At 45.5% G+C, this 12,590-nt stretch overlaps 2 protein-coding genes across 2 annotated transcripts; one reads left to right on the top strand and one right to left on the bottom strand.

The window, feature by feature from the left end:
- Positions 1–38: 38 nt before the first annotated feature.
- On the bottom strand, positions 39–6,287 carry chpf2 (chondroitin polymerizing factor 2). The gene is made up of 4 exons (XM_034559646.1): positions 4,976–6,287; positions 3,912–4,476; positions 3,590–3,772; positions 39–3,149 (listed from the first exon to the last, which is right to left on the bottom strand). Exons 1-4 carry the CDS (start codon positions 5,245–5,247, stop codon positions 1,875–1,877), a joined length of 2,295 nt encoding a protein of 764 aa, XP_034415537.1. The 5' UTR covers positions 5,248–6,287; the 3' UTR covers positions 39–1,874.
- A 32-nt stretch (positions 6,288–6,319) lies between these two features.
- Positions 6,320–12,532, top strand: abcf2b (ATP-binding cassette, sub-family F (GCN20), member 2b). The gene is made up of 15 exons (XM_034559647.1): positions 6,320–6,601; positions 7,445–7,592; positions 7,780–7,992; positions 8,222–8,404; positions 8,522–8,693; positions 9,027–9,122; positions 9,202–9,304; positions 9,732–9,827; positions 10,187–10,306; positions 10,445–10,534; positions 10,627–10,737; positions 10,822–10,884; positions 11,425–11,553; positions 11,649–11,852; positions 11,939–12,532. Exons 2-15 carry the CDS (start codon positions 7,457–7,459, stop codon positions 12,056–12,058), a joined length of 1,836 nt encoding a protein of 611 aa, XP_034415538.1. The 5' UTR covers positions 6,320–6,601; positions 7,445–7,456; the 3' UTR covers positions 12,059–12,532.
- The last annotated feature ends 58 nt before the right edge of the window (positions 12,533–12,590 follow it).

Genomic DNA, 12,590 nt, shown 5'->3' with positions numbered 1-12,590 from the left:
TAATGCTATATTGAAGTGATGATGCAGCATTTTGTAGAAACAATAGCCAAGAGTCAATAGTATAAATACCCATATAATGAATGTCATTAAGGAAAGACCTTAAGCAGTACGTCTAAAGGTCATAAAACACAAAAGTGAACTGGGTCATGAGACAAAACTGAAAAAGGGTGCAGACTTCTCTTTTAGCCATTTCATTTATACGTATTATGAGTTCAGAAATAAAACTGTGCGCTGATCTTAAATCTACATTTGATGCAACGTGTTTTGTTGTGGTGGAGCAGCTTTAATGCACTTTTGTTCAATTAAAAAGAACATAAATGTTCGCTTGAACTTCATACACATATCGTATACTGCAAGTCGTAATTTTATTATGAATACTTGTATTTCTGCAGACACTTTTACCCCTACCGTTAAAGCTCCCTGACGACCTGTCTGCATGAACAGGTATCTGAGGTCACAGGGAGGGTAACCTCTTTCATTACGGGTAAATGTGAGAACTCTCAAACATGCAAAATTACTCGAATGCACCCTTTGACATCCACATCTTTATTATTTTCCACCACAAAAGCACTCCACTTCATAAAAAGCAACACACACGCATTCCTTTTCCATGCTGTTAACTGTTGGTCGTGGAGAAGCAGGACCCAATTATGCAAATAAGTGTGCGGCCCTTCTAAACTACCCCCTTCATTAAAGGAACACTCTCACGCTCGTTGGCGGGGTACATTCTTCCGTTCCTCAGAAGGCGGCGGACAGGCTTTTTATTGTCCGCCGGCCTCTCCTCAAGGGAGCAGGTGGAGGCCCAGTAACGCTGACTGCAGCCCCGCTCCCACCTCAGAAAGAGCCCCTTTCACCCTGCCGCTCTCCCGAGAACCCTCACATGGAGACGTTTTGTAGGTAGGGGGGTTGGGGAGGGGGGGGGGGATGGTTAAGGCGGTGTGAAGTGAGCCATTCAGCTTGTTCAACCATCTCGCCGTGAAGGTTAACTACCCGCACCACCGCGGCTTTGGGGCCCCCGGCTCGGTAGACGAGACCCTCCCTCTGGGCACCGGGTTCACTTCTCTCCCCCAAAGACATGTGTGTACAGAGGACTCAGCCAAAACCCAAGGAGGCCCGGGCCGGGGTGGGGATTTACTGACTCAATGTGGGGAGACGAGGCGGGGCCGCTTGCTGTGGAACAAACTGTTCACCGCCCTCCAGGCGCTGCAGTAAAGAGCTGTTCGGCAAGCCGGAAACACGACATTATATTAATCTGAATACGGCACGAGCACGCCATCGCCGCTAAACACGAGATGTTTCCTCCGTATTGGACTTTTTCTTCAGCTCCTATCGATATTTATCTTCTCGTCTTGATGGAAAGTATGAATGAAGAAACAACTCTGAACAGAAATATCACTCTTTAATACCTCTTAGAAAATAGAATAAAAGGCAGCCAAAAGCTTCGGTTTGTTTCCAGTATTATTTCAAACATCTTCACTCAGAAGGTTTTTGTGGCTCAAGTTTCTATGTTAAGACACAACCTCCTATATTTAACAAAAAAAAAAAAAATGGAAGTATAAATATTGTTTCTCTGGTCCCGTAAGCCGAATGGCAGGAAAGCAAGTAACAGTAGTCCCATTCAGACACCTCCGTGACTCATCGTGAGTCTAGACAAGATGAGACGAGTTCTACTCATGAGTCAGCTCGAGGTGGAGTCCTCGTATATACCGAGCGATGATGTTCTGCTGCAAGAGAAGAAATGTTCTCGTTCAAAGTGTCCATGACAAATGAAGGGTGTGACTTTCAGTGTAGGGATCGCAAAAAGTACCACGGTACGATTCACATTATTCTGTGCGAGTAAGTGCAGGCGGTGTTTGTGAGGCACCGGCGGGCTTTCAGGTGCTGTTGGCCTGCTCTTGTTCAAAAATAGCCATGGCTAGATGAGAGCGGGACCCCAGACCCTCCAGGTTGCTGAGGACACAGCGGTGGTAGATGTCCTCGCTGAATCGCGGGTTGCACGCTCGCCGCACGTATTTCTGGATCAGCGCCGGCTCCACAGCTCTGAACACGTGTAGGCCAGAGTAACGGACGAATATGTCGTACACGTCCATGCTTTCCAGCAGCTCCTCGTTGTCCAAGATGTCAGCGGCCATCTTGGTCCGTGCGGTCATGTAGTCCGCGTTGTAAAAGCAGGCCTCGTCGAAGACGTGGCGGTCAAAGTGTCCGTCTCGCAGCGACTCCGACGCGAAAGAGGAGGAGGCCGCAGAGGGCTGCTGGTCGCGGTACATGACGGCAGGGCTGTACTCTTGGAAGTGGATGGGGAAGAACACCTGCCAGTTGCTGATGGCGTTCATTCTGCAGCGATTCAGGAAGTCGGCGTTGACCTCCGTCCACACGCCGGCCAGGAAAAACAGCGTGTCCACCGGGTGCTTCTTAGAGATGATGTCCATCAGCTTGACCTGGGAGGGCACCTCCGTCTTCACGCTGATCCAGGGGATCTTCACGTCTCCGTAGCGCTTCTCCACCTCCCCGATCATGGCCTTGATGCCGGCGAACACGTCAGTCTGGCTGACCCGCTGCGCATCGAAGGGATCGTAGATGAACAGGAACGTGAGCAAAACGTTGTCGTGGGTGTCCAAAGTGTTCATCACGTACATGTCGAGGAAGTTGCCGACGTAGTCCTGATCGTGGGCAGTGACGGGCAGGATGACCTGCACCCGCGTTGCCTCCGTCACGTAGGGCATGGGGATAATTTCGACCGCACTGAGAGGTCGCAACAAGTTGACCCGCTTGGCGATGACTTGGCTGTGGCCTTTCTGGGTGTAGGCCTCCAGCGCGAGGTCCAGCACATACTCCATGCCACGTGTGGGATCAAAGCGCCTGTAACCGTTCAGCAGACGGCGCTTGCGGAAACGCAGCTGCGGCTGGTAGCGCTCGTTTAGCCGCTCCACCGCTATCTCCAGCACTGCGTTTACGTCCGCGCGGTCGGCCCCCCTCATCTCACACTTGGGGGAGCTGTCGATGCACGAGTATATGTGCTCCTCTGTGAAGTACTCCCAGTTGATAACCTCAAATCGGGTTTTTGGTTTGAAGGGAGGGTTGATTCCGATGGGCCACGTGACTCCAGCTTTACCCTCTGGTGTCAGCTCACTCAGGTTGTTGATCTGCACCTGGGGGGGAGAGAGGGTAACACGCCAAAATCTGTCACATGCAATCAAAACTAAAAAGGAAGTCACTGTCTTGTGTGTAAACATTTACCTTACGTGATTGCTTTGTGGTGTAAAGCACATTTAAAGTTATGTCAACACGATGCTAATGAACCATCATTAGCTGCTACTTTAATTACACGATAAGGGGTCTCAGACATGCGTATTCACAGGACGATGACACTGGAATGTACCACTTCACATCATCTGTACCACCAAAAACACCCAATCCCTCGTCTTGGCATTCTGACATGTTTAAATATTGTATTACTCAGGAATGTCTGCCTTGGCTCAAGATCTGGGTGTGGTGGAGAGGAGAGCAAACAACACAGAACTCATCACTGGTACAGTCCCATCAGACAGAGAGTTTTAAAAGAGAGAAAGCGGCGTTTAATATTACGAACCTGCAGCTGTTGTATCTGTAGGTAAGTCCATTCCAGCTCAATCTGGCTGAAGCGTTTGTGCAGGCGGTACATGAGATTTGGCTCTGATATCGGATGGACTGTGAAGGCATTTTTAAACTGGACGCCGTCTTCACGCTCTGGATCTGCGTTTTTCCCGAGCTCGAAGTACCGATAGGTCATCTCCTGTGAGCCACAAATAAATGTTAGCATTAATATCCCACCAATAAAGCTGTGTCATTAAACCGATAAACTGCTCTTCTCTTTTATGAATCCCACGCATGTTTCTGTTGCTGTCCATGAATTAGTCTGTGTCTTTCTTTACCTGGTGCACCTCCACACAGCTGAGACCCAGGTAGTCAATAATGCAGCGGCCCAGCCACTCGTCAGGTCTCACACTGAGGATGTCATTACGACAGGTGTCAAGGTGGGGCTGCAGACGGGCCAGCAGACTGCGGGACAGCAGGTAGCCGTAGCCCCCGTGGCAGTAGCGTGCCTTCTCTTCTCCACCAATAAACTCCTCTGCCCTGCCCATGTAAAGGTCCTGACCTGCAGTGAGGTGGCCCACCAGCTCCGACAGGCGATCTGCTTGCATGTAAGTGTCATCCTGGGCTAAGAGGAACCAGTCGTAGTCGGAGCCATAGTGCTGATGGAGGTGGCGAACTGTCTCGTACATCAGCCACACGGGACGGTCGTCGCCGTGGGCGACCACAGTCATGCCGTGAGGGACCTTCGGGCTGCGCAGGCCCGTGAAGAAGAAGGTGCGATGGAAGCGGTGGGCGACTGTGCGATTGACCGCCACGGCCAGCGTGTTGAGGGTGGCCCGGGAGGTCAGGACGCCCACCAGCAGTCGCTCTCTGATGCCCAGCTCAGTGTGAATATAACGAGTTCTGGAGAAGTGGGGCGAAGACAAATGGAAAGAGCACATAAATAGAGGACGTCAAAGCCCAAACGGAATAAAAAGGTGATCGTTTCTCATAACAGTCAACTGAAATATAGATTTCATCAGACTAGGATCAAATATAAATCCAACAATCACCTGTCAGATTTAAAATAAGATATGAAAAGGGAGATTTGACTGATGTAATCTCAAATCTATCTGCCTACTAAACTGTGTATCACATTCAGTGCATGTAAATTATTGCAGGGCAGATTTGACCAGAACAAACAAATGTAAATCCTCTGGTGCTAACAAAGCGGTCTTGCAATTTGTTAAAAAAAAGGCTGCATGTAGCTATGTTATTGCATGTTTTTGCAAAAAAGCCCTTCTATAACACTGACACAAACTATTCACAGCATTGTGTAAACAATCAACCTTTGATGATGAGGAACATTGCACATTGTTGTGGTGTTTTGACTTCATTCAGCCTCTGGAAATTCCCCACTCACCTGAGGACTTTCTTGTGTGGCTTGTTTGGGTCCTTGTGATAGGGCACGATGCGAGGCTGGAAGTCTTCATCTCCGGCTCCATCCCTCGAGTCCTTCTGGGCATCGCCTCGGCCCGTGAAAAGCCTCCCATTGCCCAGCTCATCTCCACAGGAGTCATCGGCGTCCCCTTGTGTCCAGGACACCATCAAAAGGCTCAGACTACAGCCCAGAGACAGCCCGAGGATAAGGGGCAAAGCAGGCCTGAACACGGCCAAAAAAGAGGAAAGACGCATTCTGGTAGTTATGAGCCACACTTTGATGAGCCGCTCTGGAAAGGATTTACCACCTCAGCTCAACACATGTTAGCCAGAAGAGAACCGAATGTTTGGGGAAACCGGTCTGTTGACACGAAGAGAAAACTGCCTCAAAAGTCACATCGTGTCCCTGTCTTTAGTCCCAGCCATAGTTGTTATAAAGTGTATAATCAACCTATTAAACCTATTCTTTTTTTTTTGGGGGGGGGGACGTTACCTTGTAAAATTGTGCAAACGTAAGACACTTTGTTTTATCTTTGACCTCATATTTGAAGATGCCCAAATTGAAAAACGGAACAAAAATAATTGCAAATAGCTTCACACACGGGTGACGTCATTGTCACATAACTGTGGGTTTTAATTGACCGTTAAGCGAGCGTTACGTTAAATTGCCGAACTATTTTTTTTTGTGGGTGGGGGGGGTCGCTAGCTTTAACGTCAGCTAACTAATGTAGCAAGACGCTGAACGTCACCTAAAGTTGACCGTTTTAGTTCACCTTGCTCGTATTAGTCTAATAAAAACAATAATACGAAACAAGAGCACTCAAAAGTTTTGATCTCCGTGCCTGAATTTTGGGCTACGTTATGAGTCGGGAGGACCAAACATCAAAGAGCAGAGCTAGCGAGCTAGCATCGTTGTTTTAGTGCAGATATGTGTCTCCTCGGTTCGTCTCCTCGCTCCTCGAAGGAATACGTCCCATTTCTTCACCGTTGATGCGGGTAAAAATCCGTCACGCACAGCCATATGTCGTCCATTTTCTTCAGTTCCTTGACTTCCTCAAAAAAAAGAGTGCCACACACACACACGCAGGGGAATAATGTTCCTCTCAGGGCGGTTTTACCCTCATCATCATCATCACTGGACTCAGCCTATTGCTGCTGCAGCATCACCTATCAGGGGCCGTGTGTGTTTAAGCGATACGGACGGCTTCAAACTGAATACAGGAAGAACCTGTCATATAACCGCGATGTGTATGAACTTGTTATACGTGTCGATATGTGTGATGTCAGAAACGTTATCACTATGGTTACGTCACAGTTTTATTGTCAGGTGTATTATAAAACGTTACAGATAACAATTAAGCATCTGTCTAGTTAGTCCCAGCCGATCATTTCATTATCACTGATTTATAAATTGAATCTGCGATTAATTTAAGTAGTAAAAAGGACATTTTACTGCAGTCTCACGAGAAGGGGGCGTGTATATTAATTGTTACCGCCCCCTTTCGACCATATATGGTTCGTCTGGCGTTTGGCATGCAACTACATCCACCCGGCAAAATTGGACACGAGACATCGGTGTGCTCCCGGAGACCAGTAATACAGTATCTAGGTAAGATATATTTACCGGGTCTGACATCTACGGGTCAAACGGCTTATATAAACAGGTCTTTGTTAAAAATACAGAACCGGCTTGAAAAACTAACGTTAACCGCCGTGTTAGCCGCTTTCAGAGGTTGTCGTGGCTAGTTTGGGGCCTTGCGTCACGTTAGCCGCACAGGCCCATCAGCTGTGGTTAGCTAGCTACCGTTGTTAGCTAGAGAGCTAATGTTAACGCAGTCGGCGGCTAGTTGATCACATTTGTTAAGAGCGTTCCCCTATAACGTGATATGACATCTAGTTGTATCAAGCGAAGGCAACTGTGTGTGTGCTGTAGTCGAATATTAATCCACTCCGAAGTGACTAATCTACCGTTAATGTTTAGCGGCATCCGCTACCGCTAGCTAGCTTCTAACAGTTTGGCTATCGGGCATACCCTCATGTAACGTGAGGGACACAACGTGCAGGTGGGACTGGAAGGAATCAAAATGCCCGTCGGTCGTTCGCATTGTCCCCATCATCACCATGTCTGAGGCTGTAATGTTACCGGCAACCGTGTTAACGTCGTCCTTCCTTAAGTCAGCTGTGGTTGAAGTTAACGTTACACCCTGAGTTCAGTTACCGGCACATTTTATGAGGCCGGTTTCTCCTAACTGCTATAAGCTATTACCGTTAGCCACTTTCACCCAAATGTGTAGCTATATACTCCATTAAACTTTTCGGTTATTATGGAAGTATTACCCCCCCTACGCCAACAATTTAAAAAAACCTCTGGATATGATATACATACATTACATAATATTATTAGTAAATAAGTGTTAATCTATTTGTCCTCCCCCCCCATTTTTTTTAATAGCCTTTCGCAACCATGCCATCCGACTTAGCCAAGAAGAAGGCAGCAAAGAAGAAGGAGGCTGCCAAAAATCGCCAGCGTACAAAGAAAACTGATGAGGATGAGGAGGGTGACCAGCCAGAGACACAAGTTAATGGAGCAGAGAGCAATGGTGAGAGATTTGAGATTAGTTGAGATTTACTCCGACTTGTATCATTCCTGAGATATCTTGACTTAAAATGTTCCCGTTAATATGCTACTTGCCATTCTTTCATTAAGTCCATGTCTAACTTTAAATGTAAGCAAAATGGTGACCAGGATTTTTAAAAAAAAAAAAATTTATTATTTTTTTTTAATAGGTATTGTCCATTTGACAAAGGAGCTGGATGAATTTGAACTGGCGAAGACGGAGGCACGGGCAGTGACGGGTGTTCTGTCCTCCCACCCCAACAGCACAGATGTCCATGTAAGCAGCCTGTCGCTTACCTTCCATGGCCAAGAGCTGCTTGCAGACACAAGCCTGGAGCTCAACTCGGGCAGACGCTACGGTCTCATTGGCCTTAACGGCACAGGTAAAAGAAAATCCCTGGCACATGATGTTACTAGTATCATTTTCCACTACCTGATATTTTTCCTTTTTTTGCTGTTTGGGAACTTGGGCTTTCTAAAACCTACACTCTTTCAATACACTTGTACATTTGCATACATACAGCAGTTCCCCCAAGTAGTGGTGGGTTAAATGTCGCCTACTGTTACATACTATGTTGAGCAAAATTAATTTTCTTTATCTTTATCGTCCAGGAAAATCCATGCTGTTGTCAGCCATTGGGCATCGTGAGATTCCCATTCCAGAGCACATAGATATTTACCACTTGACCCGTGAGATGTCTCCCAGCGAAAAGACTGCTCTGCATTGTGTCATGGAGGTGGATGAACAGAGGATTATGCTGGAGAAGGAAGCAGAGAGACTTGCCCATGAGGACTGTGAGTTCAATCTGATGTACTCAGCAATAACTGAATATGTAGTATTTCTTTTTAAATGTATTGTAGCTACATTGATTTGAAATTGAGACTAAATTCCTTTCTTTCACACCGGCATAGCTGAGTGCGAGAAGCTGATGGAACTGTATGAGCGTCTGGAGGAGCTGGATGCCGACAAGGCAGAGGTGCGAGCTTCTCGGATTCTCCACGGTTTGGGTTTTACCGCTGCTATGCAGCGGAAGAAACTCAAGGACTTCAGTGGAGGATGGAGGATGCGCGTTGCTCTGGCCAGGTACAAATACAGTGCTTTGTGTTACACCATTCAGAGGCATGTGATGTATCCTCCTGTGTCCTTGGGTGAAGCGTTCTTGAGTAGAACTGCATCTTTTTTTTTTTTTTTGCGGTTGTAGATTGTCCTGAATAAAGCCAATGATGTAACATAGGCTTGCCTGCTATCTAAAACTTAAATTTACAAACCCATGCCAATCATGACTAACTTTTTGTAATCCAGAAAAACAAGGATAATAAGAGTGAATCTAAGAGTTTAACGTATACATTAAAAAAAGTTTTACAATAAAGTTTCCTGTAGATTAAATTGTAATTGATGTCCTTTTTATTTGTTCAGAGCCCTGTTCATCAAGCCCTTCATGCTGTTGCTGGATGAGCCCACTAACCACTTGGATCTGGATGCTTGTGTGTGGCTGGAGGAGGAGCTCAGTCAGTATGTTCACCCCCCTACTTCCTCAATTTAGTCAGTAACGGTTGATATGTGGTGCTCATCCTGCTTCTCTTCTTGTCAGGTTCAAGCGAATCCTTGTGCTCATTTCACATTCTCAAGACTTCCTGAATGGTGTGTGCACCAACATCATCCACCTGCATTCGAAAAAACTGAAAAACTACACGGTAAGCACACTTGACTGAAACCACTGAAGATGCCTTTAAGTAAAATGGAGGCTTCTGAATTATATAACTCCCCATAATTCACTTTTCCATCAGATTTTAGCAAGTCGTTGTTGTCCAGGTCAAGTTGACTTCTTTGCCGGTCATTTAATCATAAAGTGACAAGTCACAACATGTTTGTACAATCGATCTGGCTGACATTCATTTACATTATAACTCATTATTTTACTGGCTGTCTGCAAATCTCAGGTCGCATAAACTTTTCCTTCAAGACGCACAGTGCTGTCAAGAAAAACAACAGCCTCAGCATCCCTTGATGTCTTAAAAATAACTCGTCACACTAAAACAAAAAGGGAAACATGATGTACTAATTATGTGTCTTTGTGCCACCCTTTTTTAATGACTATACAAATCTATGTTTTTCTTTAAGGGTAACTATGACCAGTATGTGAAGACCAGAGAGGAGCTGGAGGAGAACCAAATGAAGCGTTTCAACTGGGAACAGGACCAGATCACACACATGAAGGTAAATGAGAGGCGTCGTGAGGTGGAATATTTTCACTGGTTAGTTCAGAGCAGACTCTTCTGAAACGAGTCCAAATCCATACTGTGAACCCTTCTTGACACGTTTTCACTAAGCAAACTCGCCTCTGGTCATATTTAGATAAGATCTTAAATTCTTGCTGTATAGAGTTAGGGATTCTGTCACAAAAAGGCTTTAACTGATGCTGTGAAGTTTGAATAGAGAAACATGTTCTAGTACTGTAGGCATTTTATTTCATTTTACTGCAGTTGCATTTGTTTACGTCTTACAGACACTCATTATTGGTTTAGTCAGCCACATCAACACTTGTGCTCATTGTTCTTTTTACACCCCCTCCCTAGAATTACATTGCCAGGTTTGGTCACGGCTCTGCAAAGCTCGCACGACAGGCACAGAGCAAAGAGAAGACGCTGCAGAAGATGGTGGCCTCCGGCTTGACTGAAAAAGTTGAGAGTGACAAGGTAATGTAAATATGTGGGTTACAGATGTGGTCGGTGTGGTTTTGAAGCTCTTGGTGGTAGGCCGAGTTCTGTCCAAGTGACATCTTTTTGCGAGAACGTGTATATTATGGTACTAATGCCTGCCTTTCTCTGCCACAGACTCTATCGTTTTCTTTTCATCCCTGTGGGAAGATTCCTCCTCCTGTTATCATGGTTCAGAACGTGAGCTTCAAGTACAGCGACGACACAGTGAGTTCAGTTGGTATTACGGCACGGACGGAGCTTTGTTCACTGGAGTACGGAGACATTTCTCATGCTCACTCTGTTAATTTTTCCTACAGCCGCACATATATAAAAACCTGGAGTTTGGTATTGACTTGGATACGCGAGTGGCTCTGGTGGGGCCCAATGGAGCAGGAAAGTCCACACTGCTGAAGCTGCTGATGGGAGAGGTAGGCACAGTTGTTCCCCCACACTCCTACAACCAACCTGCTGTTGGCATCGTATTAAAGTTCATTCTTCTTTTCTCTTCGTAGCTGCTACCCACTGACGGCATGATCCGCAAACATTCTCACGTCAAGATTGGCAGATATCACCAGGTAAAACACGGCGGCTATTGAAGGCGCCTCAAAACCCTTGCGGGTTTTAAAAAAGTAGTATGAGCGTCATCTCTTTTTAAACTCCCAGTGAAACAGAAGTTGGACCGTCCTCTGCTTCTGTACTGCGACATTATTCCCAGTGAAATGCATTATTTGAGTTGCAGAAGGGATTTAAATCTAATCTCTGTCGGCAGGTTTAGCATGTAGCTCTATAAGGAGCGACAGGACTGTGGCTCATGGAGACTCCTGTTTCACTAAAATTGCAGTTAGCTTGTTGGATGAATGTCTTTTTGGTTGCTACTAGCTTACCTAAAATCACTTAACATTTTGTTTTTTAGGAAGAAAAGAGAATTGGATTTTGATATTTAAAAAAAAAAAAAAATTGTTTTTGATATAGGATTTTAAATGCATTTTTTTTTCTTGTTTTGTTTTAGCTGGACTAACAACCAGAAAACATTGCAGTGAACTTTAAAGGCAATCTGTCAGGCGAAGTATATTTACTGTAAAACTAAATGTCTTCTGTATCTGCTCATGTTACAGCATCTGACGGAGCAGCTGGAACTGGACCTGTCTCCTTTGGAGTACATGATGAAGTGTTACCCTAATATCAAAGAAAAAGAGGATATGAGGAAGATCATCGGTCGCTACGGGCTGACGGGAAAGCAGCAGGTAGGATTGGGATACTCTTCCAGATGAAATTTGTTGTTTTTTTGGTCTGCGTCAGGCTTTAAATTTACACTTTTTTTTTTTTTTTTTTTTTTCAGACCAGTCCAATCAGGAACTTGTCCGATGGTCAAAAGTGCCGGGTATGTTTTGCCTGGCTGGCATGGCAGAACCCTCACTTGTTGTTCCTCGACGAGCCGACTAATCACTTGGATATCGAGACTATTGACGCGCTGGGAGACGCCATCAATGAGTTTGAAGGCGGCACGATGCTAGTTAGCCACGACTTCAGGCTAATTCAACAGGTAAATGGTTATTACTTGATGAATTGCTGCAACATTTTGCTTCCTGAATGGCGCAGGTCTTCAATGTCGTTCTTCTCTCTCTCTAGGTGGCTCAGGAGATCTGGGTGTGTGAGAATCAAACCATCACAAAGTGGAATCGTGACATCCTGGCATACAAGGAGCACTTGAAGGCCAAGCTCGAGAAGCAGAAGGCGCATGACATCTAAATAAACGACCACACTCTGAGCCACTCCTTTATCTTGTATCATGAATTTGACCTTCAAGCTCCTGAGGCGATGAGCCGGGTTTACATTGCAGGAAATGTCATTACTAGAACTGAAACCATCTCTTACGCATCTTATTGACAGTTTGTACATGTTGTACTGTATTTCCATCTCAATTTGACAGTGCCACACTCGATCCAATTCCCCCCCTGCCCCTCCCTCACTCTGATTGGCTGATCCACCTAAAGCATCTCAAGTGTATTTGACGCATTCCATTGTGCTGTCTACACAGTAAAGTTTTATTTTTCCGAATGTTCCGTTTTATCCCAACACGTATGCAGCAGCTTTTAGGTCATATTATGATATTTAAAAGTTGACTTTTTGTTTCTGTGTAAAAGAGCAGTTCTTAAACGGTTCCTTATTTAACAATGTAATGCAATAAAGGTTTGTCTGAATAAACAGAACATAAAAACGGCATGTTTTTAGATTTCCAAAGTCTTTATTATTCATCTTACACTTAACGAATACAGTGCTC

The sequence above is a fragment of the Cyclopterus lumpus genome, chromosome 20, assembly GCF_009769545.1.
Source record: "Cyclopterus lumpus isolate fCycLum1 chromosome 20, fCycLum1.pri, whole genome shotgun sequence".
In the NCBI taxonomy this organism is placed as follows: domain Eukaryota; kingdom Metazoa; phylum Chordata; class Actinopteri; order Perciformes; family Cyclopteridae; genus Cyclopterus; species Cyclopterus lumpus.
Note: the sequence above shows the minus strand (reverse complement) of the source record. Positions and strands in the feature narration are given on the sequence as shown.